The following is a 16,729-nucleotide window of genomic DNA, read 5'->3' as shown; positions in this document are numbered from 1 at the left end:
TACTTTGGTCTCTGCCATTTATGGATATGGCATTTCTTTTTAATTTTACTATTTTTTTTTCTTCTTTTGGTGTGTGTGTGTCTTTTTTGAGGCAGAGTTTTCCTGCACAGTTTAGGCTGGCTTTGAACTCACAGTGATCCTCCTGCCTCAGCCTCCAGAGTGCCAGGATTTCAGGTGTGTGCCACCACACCTGGCTTCCTAAATACTTTTCAATAAAAGATTGTTGCCTGTCATGGGGAGAAAATCATTCCTAGCCATGTTCGCAAAAAAGCTTTCATTGATTTTGACTTGTTATGCAATTTCAAAATGAAATTGTTGATGATCATCATTTGAACATTTTCTATCCCTTTCCTTTTTTTTTTTGAGGCAGGGTCTATATTTACTCCAGGCTGGCCTTAAATGCCCTATGTATCCCAGGTTGGCCTTGATCCCGCAGTTCTCCTGCTTCAGCCTCCCAAGTGCTAGCATTGCAGGCATGTGCTGTGTGCCCAGATGTCCTCCATGTTTTCTGTACTGCCCATTGTGATTATCCAGGTTGGACCCAAGGAACTCAGCTTCTGACCTGGAGTTAAGTAGTAGCTGTGTCACAGTCCTGCAAGTATTGAAAGGCATTTAACCCCTGAATTTAGTTTATTCATTTATGAAATGGGTAGAGTTAGAAATACCCACTCTCAGAAGCTCTTATGAGGATTAAATGAGAAAATGCATATGAAATAATATATTTGCACAGTCCAGGCATATGTGATAGGTAAGATTAGTTCTATGCCTGTTCTTCCCCTCATGCTCAGGGGCTTCCAAAGTATCATAAGACTGGTCAGGAGGAGGCTACTTTTTTTTTTTTTTTTTTTTTTTTTCCTTTTTTTCTTTTTTATGGGCACCAGGGATTGAACTCAGGACTGCCTGCTTGCAAGGCAGGCGCTTATGCCGCTGAGCTAAATCCTCAGCTCTGGAGGAGGCCACTTTGTAGAGAGCAGTTTATAGCCACTCAGAACCATATCTTTGAATGTGGAAGTGAACTTGAAATAGTGTTCCTTGTTTTGATTGTTTGGTTCTATAAGCTATCATGTACCGAGTTGTTCACTTTATTCCAGATAGTCCCTTCTTGAGGTAAATACTATGTTTTCATCCTCATTTAACTGTGAAATAGCCAAAGCCCCAAGTCTACATGCTTAAGAACAAGCTAATCAGCTGGGCCAGTTGGCGCATGCCTATAATCCCAGCACTTGGGAGGCAGAGGCAGGAGGATCATTGCATGTCTGAGACCAGCCTGGGTTACAAAGTGAGCTCAAGGCCAGCCTGCACTGCATAGTGAGACCCTGTCTCACAAAAACTGGAGGAGGGGGGAAAGCTGATATTAGGTCCAAATCCTGTGCTCTTCTGAGCTACATGGCTTTCCTTCGGATTTGTTTCTATGTTTTAGAATGGATTGCCAGCAGAGATGTCACTTTTTGTAGTTTGTTGATAGTGGCAGAGAGTAGCAGTTGCAGAAGATAGAGCTCTTAATAACTTTTGTTCTACTTATGGACTGTGCTAATAGGAAGCATTGAATTTCGTTTTGACACATGGGCAAGAGGGAGTTTTTTGTTTGCAACGTTTTAAAAAATATAAATAGATATTTAGTGGTACTGCTGACTTTGTGAATTCTAGGGGATATGTGGTTTTGGTTTTGTTTTGTTTTGTTTTGTTTTGAGGCGTTGGAGACCAAACCTCAGGTCTTGCACATGCTTCATGATGCTCTACACTCAGCTACCACCCCAAACACCAGAGGATGTTTTCACATTACCCATGTTATGTGTTCATGTGAAATGTAGCCCTGTAAGATTTAGAATACTGAATAAAAGCTGCTACTTAGATCAGATACAAACTATAGATCTATTTTATTGTGAGTGTAATAGTTCATTCCTATGGTGTAAAATGAAACAATAGGTACTGGCCTCACAGCAAGTCCCAGGTTCTCTGACAGGCTTCATGGAATCATATCATTTAACTCAGGGCTTTAGTTTCCTGCAAAATGGGGCCATTGTGTTGATTCTCATCCTTCCATTTCTAAAACAATTGATTCTGTACATTTCTAATTATTTTTCTTTATTGTAGGACTTTAATATAATTGAGGAAGCTCTTATCAGAAGAGCCTTAGACCAGTCGCTTCTTGAATATGTGAATCATTCGAACACCACATAATTTTACGAATAGGAAGGGGAAGGGGAAGATTCAGTTGTACCATTTCAGATGCTGCTTGAACAAGTGGAGGGAAACTGTCAGTGTTTGACAGGGGAAAACATACAACCCAGCTGTATGTCTATCCATGCTTATTGTTATATTGCATTTGAAAACTGCTTTCATTTTGATGGTTTAAATCTGTTTTATGTTTTTGAGTATCTTAGACATTTAGCAACAAGAAATAGTCTCCATCAGTCATCAGTATATAGAAGAAGCACAGGCTGAGTGTGAAGGTAGAGAATTGTATTTGCAAATTGGATGACACTAGGTATAATGCTGCATATTACAACTACCATCATGGTTAGGCAAAGAAATTGATCTTTGTTCTGTGTAAAAGATGGAGAATGAAGCAATGTGTGGATATTCAAGGAAGTATGGAACTTGTTCCAATGTTCTTGTTCTAATATCTAGCAATGTACGACAAATAATCTTATATGGGAATAAGACATGATAATTTTGAAGTCAGCAAAGATCATCGAACCAAGTTATATTACATACTACTATAACAAAATAAATTTTATGTTAGCAGTGTATACTTAATTCTTTGACTTTCTATATGCACACATGAGCTTAATATTTTTCAAATATTCGTAGCTTGTTATTAAATATTTCTTAAGCATCATCAGTTGTTATTTACAGAAAAATTTACTTCCATAGTTTTTAGTGGAAACCGCAAGGGCTTTCTTTGTAATTTTAATTTTTATTTAGAAAGTAAAATGCATACTGAAGATTAGAAATTTATAGTCGTATGCATTGTTAAAAGAAACATTCTTTTAGAACTCAGCCAGCTACCCTACTGTACTCTGTGTCCTCTCCGCAATTTCAAGCTCACAAAAGTAGCCACTATGCTAATTGCAACAGAAGTCACTGAACCTCGCCCTGAGACACATTTTTCATTTTGTTTTGCTTTATTTTGTTTTTGAGATGGTATCTCACTATGTAGTTCAGGCTGGGCTTGAACTTGCAGTGATCCTTCTGCCTCAGCCTCTCGGATAACAGGCATGTGCCACCACACCCAGCTTTATTCTGCATTTTGGACATTGATTTTAAATGTGCTTTTCTCAGCTGCCAACAAGTAGAAACAGGTTTTTATTTCACAATCTCTTTTCCTCAATTTGGATGGATCATACATATAGCAAAACCTGTTGGGCAAGAAAAGTGACCATTAAACTAAAAATCTGGCTATTGAAAAATGGAAGAAAATGTTGAACATTAGTACCTACTGTGCAGACAATCCATTTTGGTTCATTTAGAGCAATAAAAAGGTGTCTTTTACATTTGTAAAACCTAAAAAATAAATCTTAACTTTAAAACTTTAAAAATGTGTACTTTAAGTAAGACTTGGGTCATCTACCGTGATTAACTGCAATATAGCAACTCTGAACCATTTCCTTGAATTCCTCTTATGATAACTTTGCCATGTATAAGACAAATTAGGTGCTGGCCACCTGAATTATTTTGTGTTTTGAACTGTTTAGGATTCTAGAGTGGTGAAACACAGATAATTGTTTCGCTTTGGTGAATTTTTATTTGTTTTTTGCTTTGTTTTTGAGACAGGGTCTCATTTTATAGCCCAGGCTGGCCTTGAACTTGCAGTGATCCTCCTGTTTGAGCCTCTTGAGTGCTAGGATTACAAATTGTGTGCCATTGAGCCTGGCTTCAAATATTGTTTCACTGTGCCTTTACCTTTTTATCAAAAGGTTGGTTTTTTTGTTTTTATTTTTGTTTTGGTTCTAGGGATTTAACTCATGATCTTGTGCTTGCCAGGCAGGCACTTAATGCCACTAAACTAAATCACTGGCCCTAACAAAGGTTTTAATTGTTGTTTTAAAAAATGAAAAATTGGGCTGGAGATTTAGCTCAGCAGCATAAGCGCCTGCCTTACAAGTGCATGGTCATGAGTTCAATCCCTGGTACCAAAAAAAAAAAAAAAAAAAACAAACAAACCAACCAATGGTCCCATAAATAAATGAAATACCAAGAATTATTTTAAAAAAAAAAGAGAAATCATTATTTGAAATACCAACAAAAAAAGTTTCACTCACTTTCTTTATAGTACACCAGAATATAGCTTTTTCAAGGCTTTTTAATAGAAAAATCATTTTGCATTATTTAAAATGAAATTTTCTTAGCTCTGCCAAAACCTATGGAGACTTCCCTTTCATGTGTTTTTTGCACCCATGTTTCTAGAAATGTAGGTGGGAAGATCTGATTGTGAATCTGCGGTAAAGATAGATTTCCACATTAAATCTCCTAGGTGGTTCCATCTCTAATGATGTTGCTTCATTACTGTTACTGAGTTCCAATGTCTTTCATTTTGAAGTGAACATTTTCCAGTATTTAAATATTAGCATATCGCAATTTGTATCCTAAGACACTGAAGGCATTTAAAAAAATAATGAGAGATTGATTCTTTTATTATTCAATGTTTTAAAAAATGTAGAATCAGAATTTAAAATGTATAATTTCTTTTCTTATGAAAATTGTATTATTATGGAAAATAAAAAATGGCAGGACCATTGCATTCATTAAAATAGTAACGGTTTATTCTTAAATACTGATCTTGGGTATTTTTTACAATGACTTTCTTTCTTTCTTTCTTTCTTTCTTTCTGGTGGTGGTAGGGATGGAACACAGGCTTTTAAAAAAATATGTAATTTAATTTTTTGGGTACGAGGGATTGAACTCATGACCTTGTGCTTGCTAGGAAGGCACTGCTGAGCTAAATCCCTAGCTTTAATTTTATTTTAAAGAAAATGAAGCCCAGGGATTTAGCTCAGCGATATAAGTGCCTGTCTGGCAAGCTTGAAGTCATGAGTTCAATTTCCGGTACCAAAAAATAAAAAATATTTTAAAAAAGGAAGAACTAAAGAAAATGAAACCAAACAAAACAGAATTAAGGTAAACGAAACATAACAGTGAAAGTGATACAGGACCTCAAGACAGGATAATAGGAAATCAACAATTGTTACCATAATACCTCTTGTTATCTTCAAAATTGCTGCCCATACTGTCAGATGTAATAAAGTAACAGAATAAAACCCATCAAAACACTGAATAAAACAAAATAATAAAACAACAAAACAGGGCTGGAGATTTAGCTCAGCGGCATAAGTGCCTGCTTGGCATGTGTGAGGTCATGAGTTCAATCCCCGGTACTGCCCCCCCCAAAAAAAAATTAAAAACAACAACAACAAAACAAACAGAACAATGGATTTTAAAAACAAGACAAAAATCCCCCATATTTGCTGTAATGCACATTGTCATCTTCCCAATAGATGCTCCCAGCTTTGGTCCTGCAAAGTAAATGAAACAGTACAAGCATTAAGTTGTTTTTGCACCTTAGTTGCTATCAACTCAGTCTATCCACCAACTCAGCCAGTTGCTTATGGGGTGGAGCGCAGCTCTTGTCTCCCAGCCTGCACACTGGCTGGCTCATGGAAAGGGTGAATTGGCTTCTTCTTTCTCTTCCCAGGCCCACAAGGCTGCTGCTGACTCATGGGAAGGGGGAGTTGGCTTCTTGTTTCTCTTTTTGTCCCTACATGGCTGCTGCCACAGGGAGGGCAGGTTGACTTCTTGTTTCTCTTCCCAGCCCTCAAGGAACCCAGGCTCTTAGACATGCCCGACAAGTGCTAACTGGTTGCTTCAGCTCTCTGATGTGCTTTTCAGATTGTTATCATTCAGTATTGTGTATCAATAAAAAATGAGTTCTCTACTAGAGGTACTCTTGCATCTGTGAGGACATTGGCAATGTCAAGAGATATGCTTGGTTGTTGTAACTTTGAGGCAGGTGCATGAGTGGTCCAGGAGTTGGGTAGAAGCCAGGGATGTTGCTCAGCTTTCTCCAGTACACAAGATACAGCTCCTCACATTAGTTATCCTTTCCAAATACCAAGAATGGCCAGGTTTACCAGCCCTGACTTGACCAAGCTGATGGTGAGTATAAAATTACTACTGGCTCTGCTGGCAAAGGACTTCCTTAAAATTTAAAAGGTAAGACACAGCGGATGGGGATGTAGCTCAGTGGCAGATTGTTTGTCTAGCATGTGTGAGGCCCCAGATTTGATCCCTAGTGCTATACAAATAATTCCTTTTTTTTTTCTTTTGGTACCAGGGATTGAACTAACAACCTTGCACTTTCTAGGCAGGTGCTTATGCTACTGAGCTAAATCTCCGGTACAAATAATACTTTAAAATAATAACATTTTTTTCCCCAGAACAGCTTCTCAAATTAATAGGAATGATTGTTTAAACACTAAGAAAGGCTGAAAGTCAAAATGTGCCTGAGAAACCAGTTTTGGAGCTGGAGAATCGCACTCACTGCCAGAAAAGTTTTTTAAAAAAAATAAAATGTAAATACTGTTTTCCCTGAAAAATACTAACTTCTGAGTGGCTGTAACTGTCATGTGTACCTTTGTGTCAAGAATATATGAAAGTTTAAGGTTCTTTATGAAAAATATAAGCCAGAATGGAGGTGTTATTCATGTAACTTCTGATAACTGAATTTGCTAAGTGACTTCCTAAAAGCTAAGAAACCCAGATCACTTGAGGACCTACATTTGTTGCTTAAATTATTCGTATTGAAATACCTAAGACAAAAAGATCACAAAGGAATGCTTACATGTATGATCTTTGAGGCTAAAGAAATACTTGTTTTAAATTATTACTGGGAAATCTAATATTTTAATCCTGCAAATTTCAGGGGCTACATATGAACCTAATCATGGCCCCTAAAGTAGCCATGAACGAGGATGAAAGTGAAGGGGAAAAAAAAAGTGAAGGAAGGGGAGAAATATTGAAGAAGACAGGTGAATTGTGCTTTAGTTACATAGAACCCCCAAGCTTCACCACTTGCCTGAAGTCTACTGTGGGTTCTGCCTATCTATTCTCTCTTTTTTTTTTTTTTTTTCTTTTTCATTTTTTTATCGGTACCAGGGATCGAACTCACGACTGCCTGCTTGCAAGGCAGGCGCTTATGCCGCTGAGCTAAATCCCCAGCCCCTCTGCCTATCTATTCTCCAGGGCAGCACTGTGCTGGCCTCAGAATTGCTGGGAACTTTTAAGCCTGGCATTTACAGATCACCATGTCTCCCCACAGCACACTGGAGAGTGGGCTGCATAGGTCATTTTCTGCTTGGATTTCATTTGCCAGAGAAAGTCATACGGCGATAGATCACATCAGGGTGCTAGGCAGTGTGGTCTGCTCAAGTGTTGGGATAGAATGGTGATGCCAGCTGTGGAGATGCAAGTCAACTGGGGTTGACAAGGGAAGGTAGGGAGGTCTGCTGGGGAAGGGAGCAATATTAAAAATGTGTGTGAAAGTGAAGGGATGAAAGGTCAAAATGAGATTTTAAAGCGTGAAGTAAATTACTTTTAAAACATACACATGTTCCTACATTTTTTTTTTTTTTTTCCCCGACAGGGTCTTGTTCTTGCTGACCTTAGGGTAGCCTCATTCTTTTTTTTTTTTTTTTTTTTTTTTTTTTTTTTTTTTTTTTTTTTTTTTTTTTGTCTTTTTCCTTTTTATCAGTACCGGGGAACTCATGACTGCCTGCTTTCGAGGCAGGCGCTTATGCTGCTGAGCTAAACCTCCAATCCTGGTAGCCTCATTCTTATGATCCTTCTGCCTTTAGCCCCCAAGTGCTGGGGTCGCAAACATGGGCCACCACACAAACTGCATAAAAATTCTTTTTTTTTTTTTTTTTTTTTTTTTTTATCAGTACCGGGGATCAAACTCACGACCACTTGCTTACAAGGCAGATGCTTATGCGGCTGAGCTAAAACCCCAGCCCTTGCATATAAATTCTTTTTTTTTTTTTTTTTTGGTCTTTTTCCTTTTTATTGGTACCGGGGATCAAATTCATGACAGCCTGCTTGCAAGGCAGGCACTTACGCCGCTGAGCTAAATCCCCAGCCCCCAAAATATAAATTCTTATAAGGTATAAATCCTATTGTGAAGACCTTAGTCACTGATCCTGATTACCACCCAAAAGATTGATCTTCAGTACATCAAGGCTGTTTAGGCTTCAGCATATGAATTGCATTCTGTTTTGCTGTTTCATTGGTTTCTGTGGTGCTGGGAATTGAGCCCAGGGCCTTAGACATTGGTAGGCTAGCACTCTATCACTAAGCTACACCCAGCCCCAACATGAATCCTGGAAGACGACCATTCAGTGATGATCCTATTTGCTCATCACAATACTCCCTTTCTCAGTTGTATAGTTTTCTTCATGGGGAACATTTTTGGGGTGTTACGGAGGATGTGAGACAGGATCTTACTATGTAGTGCAGGCTACAGTTGTTAACATGGCCGTCTCGGCCTGAGTACCAGCATTACAGTTATGTACCATCATGCATGGTCTGCCATCCTGTCCCCTCTCCCTTTTTTTTCCACAAATACTCCTAAAACTTATCACAGGGAACTGGATTTGAGACCAGATCTCATGTCCACACACTGAGCAACCACATGAATATCTCTCATGAAACTCATCAGTTCAGTGATGGAAATGAGCTGGCAAAATGAGCCCAGCTCAGAAGCCATGCGACTGAAAAGAAGATAAAAAGCTGCTTCATGCAGAGAGAGATGCAGCATTTGGGTGAGTCTATTTCAGAACTCTTCCTAGGACAGTAATTTAGTAACCTGGTTCACTCAGGAGGTTTTATCTCTAAAGAAGAGAGATGCATCCCACTCAAAAATATTAAGGTCCCAACTTAAAAAAAAAAAATAGGAAGAAAAAAGCAGAGCAGCAGAGTGGCCTTAGTGACTGAAGGTAGGAAAGGTGGAATCATTGGTGATGCAGTCACACTGAGTGGCTCTCCATAGGATGCATGTTTCAGAAAATGGTAGCAGTAATATGATTTGAGAGTGCAATTTTCAGCCCTCTGGTGTCTGAAGATCCTCTGTTGTATACTGGCACAGGCCCAGCCAGAGGGTCAGTGGTTTTAGCTGGTCTGAGATAGACTAAAGCAGCCTCCAAGTTGCTGAAAACTAGTTTAGGCAGCTGTGACCTTCCTGATCTGTACTGCAGAGCTGGTATGTGCAGCAAGGCTAAGCGAAGTGCTCTCGAGGAAAGGGTTGGATTCTGCTGCCACTTGGGAGAACAAATGGCTCCAGAGACAGTGATAGGAGGAGAAATAGCTTTAGTCTGTGGCCAAAAATGGAGACAGAGAGGGGTCTGCTGATACAGGAGCCTCTCAACTCCAGAGTGTAGAGGAGTCATGGGTATGGAATAGGAATAGTATGGGAGAGAGATGGGCTTGTAAACCCAGGGCTGGTCTTCACATCCCCTCTGGGAATAGTTAGTGATCTTCCAGAATTGCTGGTACCCTTTTCTTCACTGTTTCATTGTTGCTAGGTAGTAAGTTTACAGCCTTCACACTGAGCTCCGTCTTCACCTTTGTTTAGTTTTTTATTTTGAGACAGGCTCTTGCTAAATTGCTCAGGCTGAGAGTGAATTTGTGATCCTCCTGCCTCAGCCTGCCTGGGTGCTGTGATTACACACTTAGCCAAATAACATCTTTACATTGGCATATTTTTGCTCACTTATGATTTCTGTCTCGATAGAGCATGTTGAGCTGTTGAGCCAAGAGCTGTTAATACCAAAGGTTGCCAGCACCAAAAGCAGCCAGGAGCTGAGGGCTGGGAACTCCAAAAGCACTTGTGCCAAAAATGGCCAAAAGCAAAACCCAGTAACACCGGAAGCAGTGTGCAGCCAGGAAACAGACGGAGAGAAACACAGGATTGCCAGGAACTCCCATCTGTGGTGGCGATAAGATGTCCTGCTGGCTAGCTGCTGGCTCTGAGCAGCAAGAAAGTCTGCTAATGGGGAAAGGGATGTAGCTCAGCAGTGTAAGTGCCTGCCTGACAAGTGCAAGGTCCCAAGTTCAATTTCTTATACCCACCCCCAAAAACTTAGTTTTAAAAAAAGGCCACACATACAAACAGCTATGGGCACCAAAGCTCAGGACTGTTAACTCTAAAAGGGCTTCCCTGTGCCAACTTGCAATTTCCATGTGAATTGAGCACAGTTGACTGGCCAGTTGACATCTTGACAGCGCCTAGAGGGTCCTTCCCATTAGAGGGCCCAGAGAAGTGTATGGATAAGGGTCCTGTTGATGAGCAATCAAGCAGCAGCAGCCCAGAACGAGCCCAGGTCTGATTTCCACACCGCCAGGGACAAATATAGATAATACTGCTCACAGACCGTACACTACAACATAGTCAAGATGGTACATTTTATTTTATTCTTTCTATTTTAAGATACTAAATTTCATGTTGTGAAAGCTTTTAAACAAACACATGAAAAAAATCTTAAGCCAAATACCATGGTGTATATATAGGTTTGTGACACCCAGCTTGGGAAATTATAATTGTCAGTGAAACTTAGGAAGCAATGTCTCATGGGCAAAGCTCCTAAGGTTTCAAAAATAAAGCATTTAAATATAGAGATGGTACAATGCTACCCCCGTTGCTATTTTTTTACCCACTGGTCTGTCTTCAGACTGCTGATAAAATTTAAACCATATCAGCATATTTACTTTCTCTCCCCTTGCATTTGCAATGGTTGCGTCCTATTTTAAACATTTATTGTTCTGAGTGTCCTGTCACCTTTAACTATTTTAACTTAATTACCTCTTTCAGACTCTATCCCCAAATAGCCGTTTTCTGACTTACTGGGCTTCTACATAGGATTGGAGGTGTGGGCCTATCACATTTACTATTTAAGGTTCTATTTATTTATTTATTGGTGCTGGGGGTTGAACCTAGGACCTTACTCATGCTAGGCAAAATTCTACTACTTAAGTATATAGGGTCTTGCTGTATTGCCCAAGGCTGACTCTCACCACTTAGGCTCAAGAGTCTCCTGATTCAGCCTCCCAAGTAGCTAGATCTACAGATGTGTGCTTGCTGTAGCCAGTTAAAATTCATTATGTTAAACTTTCTCTGTTCAAATAACTTAATGGTTTCTCTCCTATGATTAGATCCAGAAGGATAAATACACTTGTGTTGTAACTCCTGTTACAGTTCTGGCTCTGAGGTGAGGACCGCACACCCCAATGTCAATAAATGAGTGAAGGAAAGATTAAAAAGGATGAAGGAGGGTGAGAGGAAAGGAAAGGGAGCGATCTTTAGTTTCAACTTTACATCTTTTGCTCAAAGATTTAAAAGAAAACTATGTCCAAGAAAAATTTGGCCAGGGGCAGTGGCACAAGCTTATAATTCCAGCTACTCCGCGGAGGTTGAGGAAGAATCACAAGTTTGGGGCTATCCTGGGCAATCTAGAGAGACCCTGTCTCAAAATAAAATTAAACCAAGGGCCGGGGGTGTAGTTTAGAGCCTCCCCAGCTTTAATCTCCACTGGAGGGTGGGGGAGAACAATTGGAATGTAAATCGACTTGTTGAACAGGCTATTATTGGTGGATTCCAGGGCTCTGCCTCTTAAAACTGCTTGACTTATCCAAACAATGTCAGCCTTGTGAAAGTCTGTGTCCTTGTGAGTTTGCTTTTTGTTGATTGATCTCTGTGTTTGTACAAGGGAGAAAGTAGCTGTCCCAGCGTCACGTACTTCCTGAGTTAAAGCACTTAATAGAGCTTGACTAGAGTATTAGAATCACATGTCCACATTCTTTTTTTTTTTTTTTTTTTTGTCTTTTTCCTTTTTATCGGAACCGGGAATCGAACTCACAACTGCCTGCTTGTAAGGCAGGCGCTTATGCCACTGAGCTAAATCCCCAGCCCTGCATGTCCACATTCTTAGGAGACACAATGTGAGTAGGATGGGCTAAGTCTGTACAATCTTTACACCCCTCCTTTCTAATCAATTGCACCACGCAGGATGGGTTTCGAGAGGTTAAAATGCCACTGGGGCTACTGGTATGAACATTATAGCAAACGGCAGTTGTAGAACAGTAGATAAAGAGACTACTAAAATGAAAATTAATGGCAAGGATCTGGCGTGGACAACATACTTAGCATGCAGGAGGCCTGGGTTCCATCTTCAGTACAATAATAAAAAAGTGAAAAAGAAACTGAATGGCATGAAAACGCATATTGATAGTGATTTTTTTTGGGGGGGGTCTTTTTGTGATGGGTCTTGTTATACAGTTCAGGCTGGCCTTGAGCTCACTTTGTAGGTTTTAAAAGTAACAATCTTTCTGCCTCAGCCTCCTAAATGCTGAGATTACAGGCATATACACTCACACCTGGTTTTCATAGAGGTATTTATGAATGAAACTGAAAACTGCCCCAAACTTGGGCAGATTAAAAAAAGGTACATTCTATAAATTTCTTTAATGTCTTGCTTGAATCTCTCTTTTGAATTTCAATTGGTACTAATTTGCAGAGGTGTGAGGGAAGAATTTAAACTTGCCTTGGAAAGCAACTCAGTTTCTTCTTTCGGGAAGAGGAGCCACTTTCTCAGTGTTTCTTGCTCATTTGCCCCCTGTCATCTGAAGTATTGATTCAGCTAGGAAAACAGGCCAAGGTCCAAACAGAACGCGGAGCTTAAAATAGGTAGTTTTCTGGAGGATATTCAATGCAGGAAAGTAATTACAAAGACTGGCCACACTGTAAGGCAAAGAAGCCAGATGCTGAAAAAAGGCAGGGCCTGGGCTGATGATACAGCTCAGCAGCGTGGCACCTGCCTAGCAAGCATGATGTCAAGATTTTGATTCTGGTACCAAAAAAAAAAAAAAAAAAAATAGTGGGGTCTGCCCAACAGGAAGCACAGCGTGGAGCAAGAGGCATCTTACAAAACCAACACCAGGGAAGTGGAGTCACTGCCAGGAGCAGAAGAGAAGAAACACCTTGGCTCCTTCCTTCCTTCTGGTCTCATCAGTGCTTTCCGTAAGCTGAACCTAGCTAGAAGCCAGCTGGCGAGGGAACTGGGAAACAGTTTATAAGGGTCAGTTCCAGCAATGCAGAACGAGGAAAAGGGTGGGGAAACCGATCTGATCCTCCATGAACACACACCAACTTAGACGTAACAGAAGAACCCAGTGAGAATAGCTTACATTTGATGAGGCTTATTATTTTGTTTAACAGAGTGGGGAGGCAGATGGGGAATAGATTAACTAAATAGCTCAACTACAAGACCCTTAAATTTTCCATATCGGAGCTGTACGCTCCTCAGCTCATTCGTTTACGCTCTAGCTTGTTTCCCATAGTTTCATGGTGCTTGCAACCTTTCTAGGCAGCACATAGAGGTAGAAAAATATCTCAACATGGGCCTACAATTGTTTATTTCTGTCTGGTTGGTTTTTGTTTGCATTTTTTGTAGAGTTGGGGATTGAAACCAGAGCCTCATATGTGCCACCCAAGTACTATTGAGTTCCATCCACAGCCTATTTGTCTGTTTTTTTTTTTTTTTTTTTTTAGCTTTTTGGGGTTTTTTTTGATCAGCAAAGGAAAGCTGAAGCCCCTCAGAATAATTCCCCTCACAGTGTCTTGGCCACAACTGAGTCATATACTTACACCCAAAATACAAATAAAAGGAAAGAGTCTTATCCAAATGGGTTCATGTCAGTTAGCTTTTCCTCTTGCCCTGGAAATGCTTGTTGCCTCCTGAGTAGGTTTTTGTTATTTTCTGAGATGGTTCCACTATGTAGTCTAGGTTGATCCTGAGCTCACTAGATAGTCCAGGCTGGTGTTGAAGTTGTGGTCTTCCCTCTTCAGAGCGCTAGTAACACTCCCTGCCAAGGTTGGGGTTTATGAATGCTTGATAGAAGATGGCATCCACGAGTTTCTCTTCTATCTTCTTACTCACTTGACCTGTTTGTGTCCTACTCAGCCTGAGGGGTGTGTGTGTGTCTGTGTGTACTGGAATGTAGGAAAGAACAATTTAGGATTAATTCAACAGGAATGGAATTAATATCAATCTCTTTAAAAACAATAGTTCTAAAACATACTCAACCAATTAAACTATATGCCTTCATTAGTTATTATACATATATCAGGAGTTAACGTATTTTTGTAGTTTTTTTTTTTTTTTTTTTATCAGTACCAGGGATCGAACTCACGACTGCCTGCTTGCAAGGCAGGCGGTTATGCTGCTGAGCTAAATCCCCAGCCCAAGTTAACATATTTTTAGGTTTTTTTTTTTGTGGTACTGGGAATCAAACTCACAGCCTTTCGCTTGCTAGGCAGGTGCTTACACTGCTGAGCTAAACCCCCAGCCCAGGAGTAACACTGAAAATATTTACAAACTGAAACCAAGTTGACACTTGTTATGGCTTAGATCTAAAATGTCCCCCAAAAGTTTTATGTGTTTAGAGATGAGGTTTTGGAAAGTGCTTGCATAATGGATCAATGAGTTAATCCACTGGTGGTTTAACAGCTGAATATGCCGTAGGAGATGGGGCTTGGTTGGAGGGAGTGGTTATTGGTCACTGGGGGGATGACCTAGAAAGGTGTATTTTTTAAAATGCTTTTTAAAACTGTATTTTTTAAAAACTGTATTTAAACATAACTACAAATATAGGAATACACTGTTTAGTAGTGTGCAATTTATTCTTTTTTGTTTTGTTTGTTTGTTTTTTCATTTTTATCGGTACCGGGGATCGAACTCACGACCGCCTGCTTGCAAGGCAGCTTATGCCGCTGAGCTAAATCCCCAGCCCCCTGCAATTTATTCTATACAATCTCAGCCGAAAACTTGGTACACGGTTTAAGATTATAAAAAAGGATTTGTAATCCGGTTTACTTTTTATCTATTACAAATATACAAAAGATCCTCCATCAAATACTGCTAAAGAAGGCAGCTAGGGGCTGGGGATTTAGCTCAGTGGCATAAGTACCTGCCTTGCAAGCAGGCGGCTGTGAGTTCGATACCTGGTACCAATAAAAAGAAAAAAAGAAAAAAAAAGTGTAAAAAAAAAAAAAAAAAAAAAAGAAGGCAGCTAGCTGACCCCTTGATAAATATAATGGGTTTGCCTCAGAAAAATTATAGGTAATAAATCAGACACACACGCAAATAAATACCGCATTCTTTGGTGTGAGAAACCCAAACTGTAAATAAGTAAGAAAATGTATAACAGATATTGTAAAGTAAGAAGGAAATGTTCAAATGGGTAAGGGAAGTAGAGAGAGGGAGGGGGAAAGGAAAAATGGAAAAAGAAAAAAAGGAAAAAATGGAAACAAAGCTTTTGTAAGTAAAGAGGAAAAGGGGCTGGAGATTTAGCTCAGAGGCATAAGTGCTTGACTGGCAAGTACAGGTCATGAGTTTGATCCCTGGTACCAAAGTAAATAAATAAATAAATGAGGGAAAAGGGTTGAAGGATGGGTAGGAGAATGGGAAAAAAGTGTCAAGATATATCATGTAGAGGTACAAATCCCCATCATGAATTTGATCATGTATGTATATCCAAAATGTATCAATAACTTTTTTTTTTTTTTTGAGTCAGGGTCGCTCTCTACAGTTCAGGCTGACTTTGAACTCCCTTATGCAGCTCAGATTGACCTCAAAAACTCTCAGCCATCCTCCTGCCTCAGCCTCCTGAGTGCTGGTATCATAGGCATGTACCACACTGTACTTGGTGTGTACCAATAAACTTAATTTAAAAAAAGGAAGAAAAATTATAATGTACTATAAAGTTCATAAAATTGATACAAAACAATATTATGAAGTTCAGTATCTAATATATGTGTGGAAGGGGGTGGGAGGGAGCCAATTACACACATGTACCTGTAAAAGCTATTTTATTAATAGTGCATGTAGATTGGGAATCTATATAAACCAAGATGCAGATACTTTCTTAAAACTGAAATAGCACTATCAGCTCACTTCATCTGCTGAGACCCATAAGAGACCTCAGTACACTTAGATTTTTATGTTCTTCTATGAGGAAAAGAAAATAAAATTTCTTCCCCTGCTTTTCAGGCCAGACATTCCCCATTTAATTACTGAGTTCCATTCCTATGACTAGGTCAACTAGGTCAACTAGGTCCTCAACAGAATTGGTCACTAAATGAGGAATGGTAGTGTATGCAAATTATAATATGTATTCAGAACAAAAAAAAGTCAAAAGAAACTCCAACTTGATGACTTGTGTTTTTATTTGCATAAATGACTTTGTTTTTATTTGCATAACTCTTACCTGCAGTACTACAGTGTGTAACAGGACATAAAATAGTATTGTACTGCATAGTACAGTCAGCAAAGATCAGTACTGTATAAACAAGGTATACTATATAAAAATGACATTGAGCTTGTATGAACAAGATGCACAGAACTGAATAATAGTTAAAACAGACTAGTTGTCAGTCCACACAGGATTGTGATTTTAAGTCTGAACAGTGGACATTGGCCATGAAGTCTCAACAGCTATTAAACAGGTAAGCTGTAATATGAGGGATATAGACAAGGTGTTATCTCCACTGATAACATTCATGGGGTTGCTGTAGGAGAAAAATAACTTCCAACCTGCTAGGTGTCAAATGTGCTGAGTTTGTATTCTCTGAAGTCGAAGAATAAATTTCAAAGGACAGAGCGGGGTTAAAAATAGGAAAGGT

The 16,729-nt window shown here is 39.5% G+C and overlaps 1 protein-coding gene across 4 annotated transcripts in view; it reads left to right on the top strand.

Annotated features, from left to right (window-relative positions):
* The window catches only part of Rnf125 (ring finger protein 125), a 32,611-nt gene extending 27,836 nt beyond the window's left edge, over positions 1–4,775 (top strand). The window contains exon 6 of one of the 4 annotated variants that reach the window (XM_013157225.3): positions 1,692–4,775. In XM_013157225.3, the coding sequence (XP_013012679.1) occupies positions 1,692–1,811 (120 nt within the window). In that variant the 3' untranslated portion in view covers positions 1,812–4,775. Of the gene's footprint in view, positions 1–91 lie in introns of all 4 variants that reach the window. The other 3 variants (XM_063231793.1, XM_063231794.1, XM_003474099.5) reach the window with 3 other exon arrangements.
* Positions 4,776–16,729: the final 11,954 nt, after the last annotated feature.

Source organism: Cavia porcellus, unplaced genomic scaffold (assembly GCF_034190915.1).
Source record: "Cavia porcellus strain 051 isolate PalLab524CR breed Dunkin Hartley unplaced genomic scaffold, mCavPor4.1 scaffold_20, whole genome shotgun sequence".
Lineage (NCBI taxonomy): Eukaryota > Metazoa > Chordata > Mammalia > Rodentia > Caviidae > Cavia > Cavia porcellus.
Note: the sequence above shows the minus strand (reverse complement) of the source record. Positions and strands in the feature narration are given on the sequence as shown.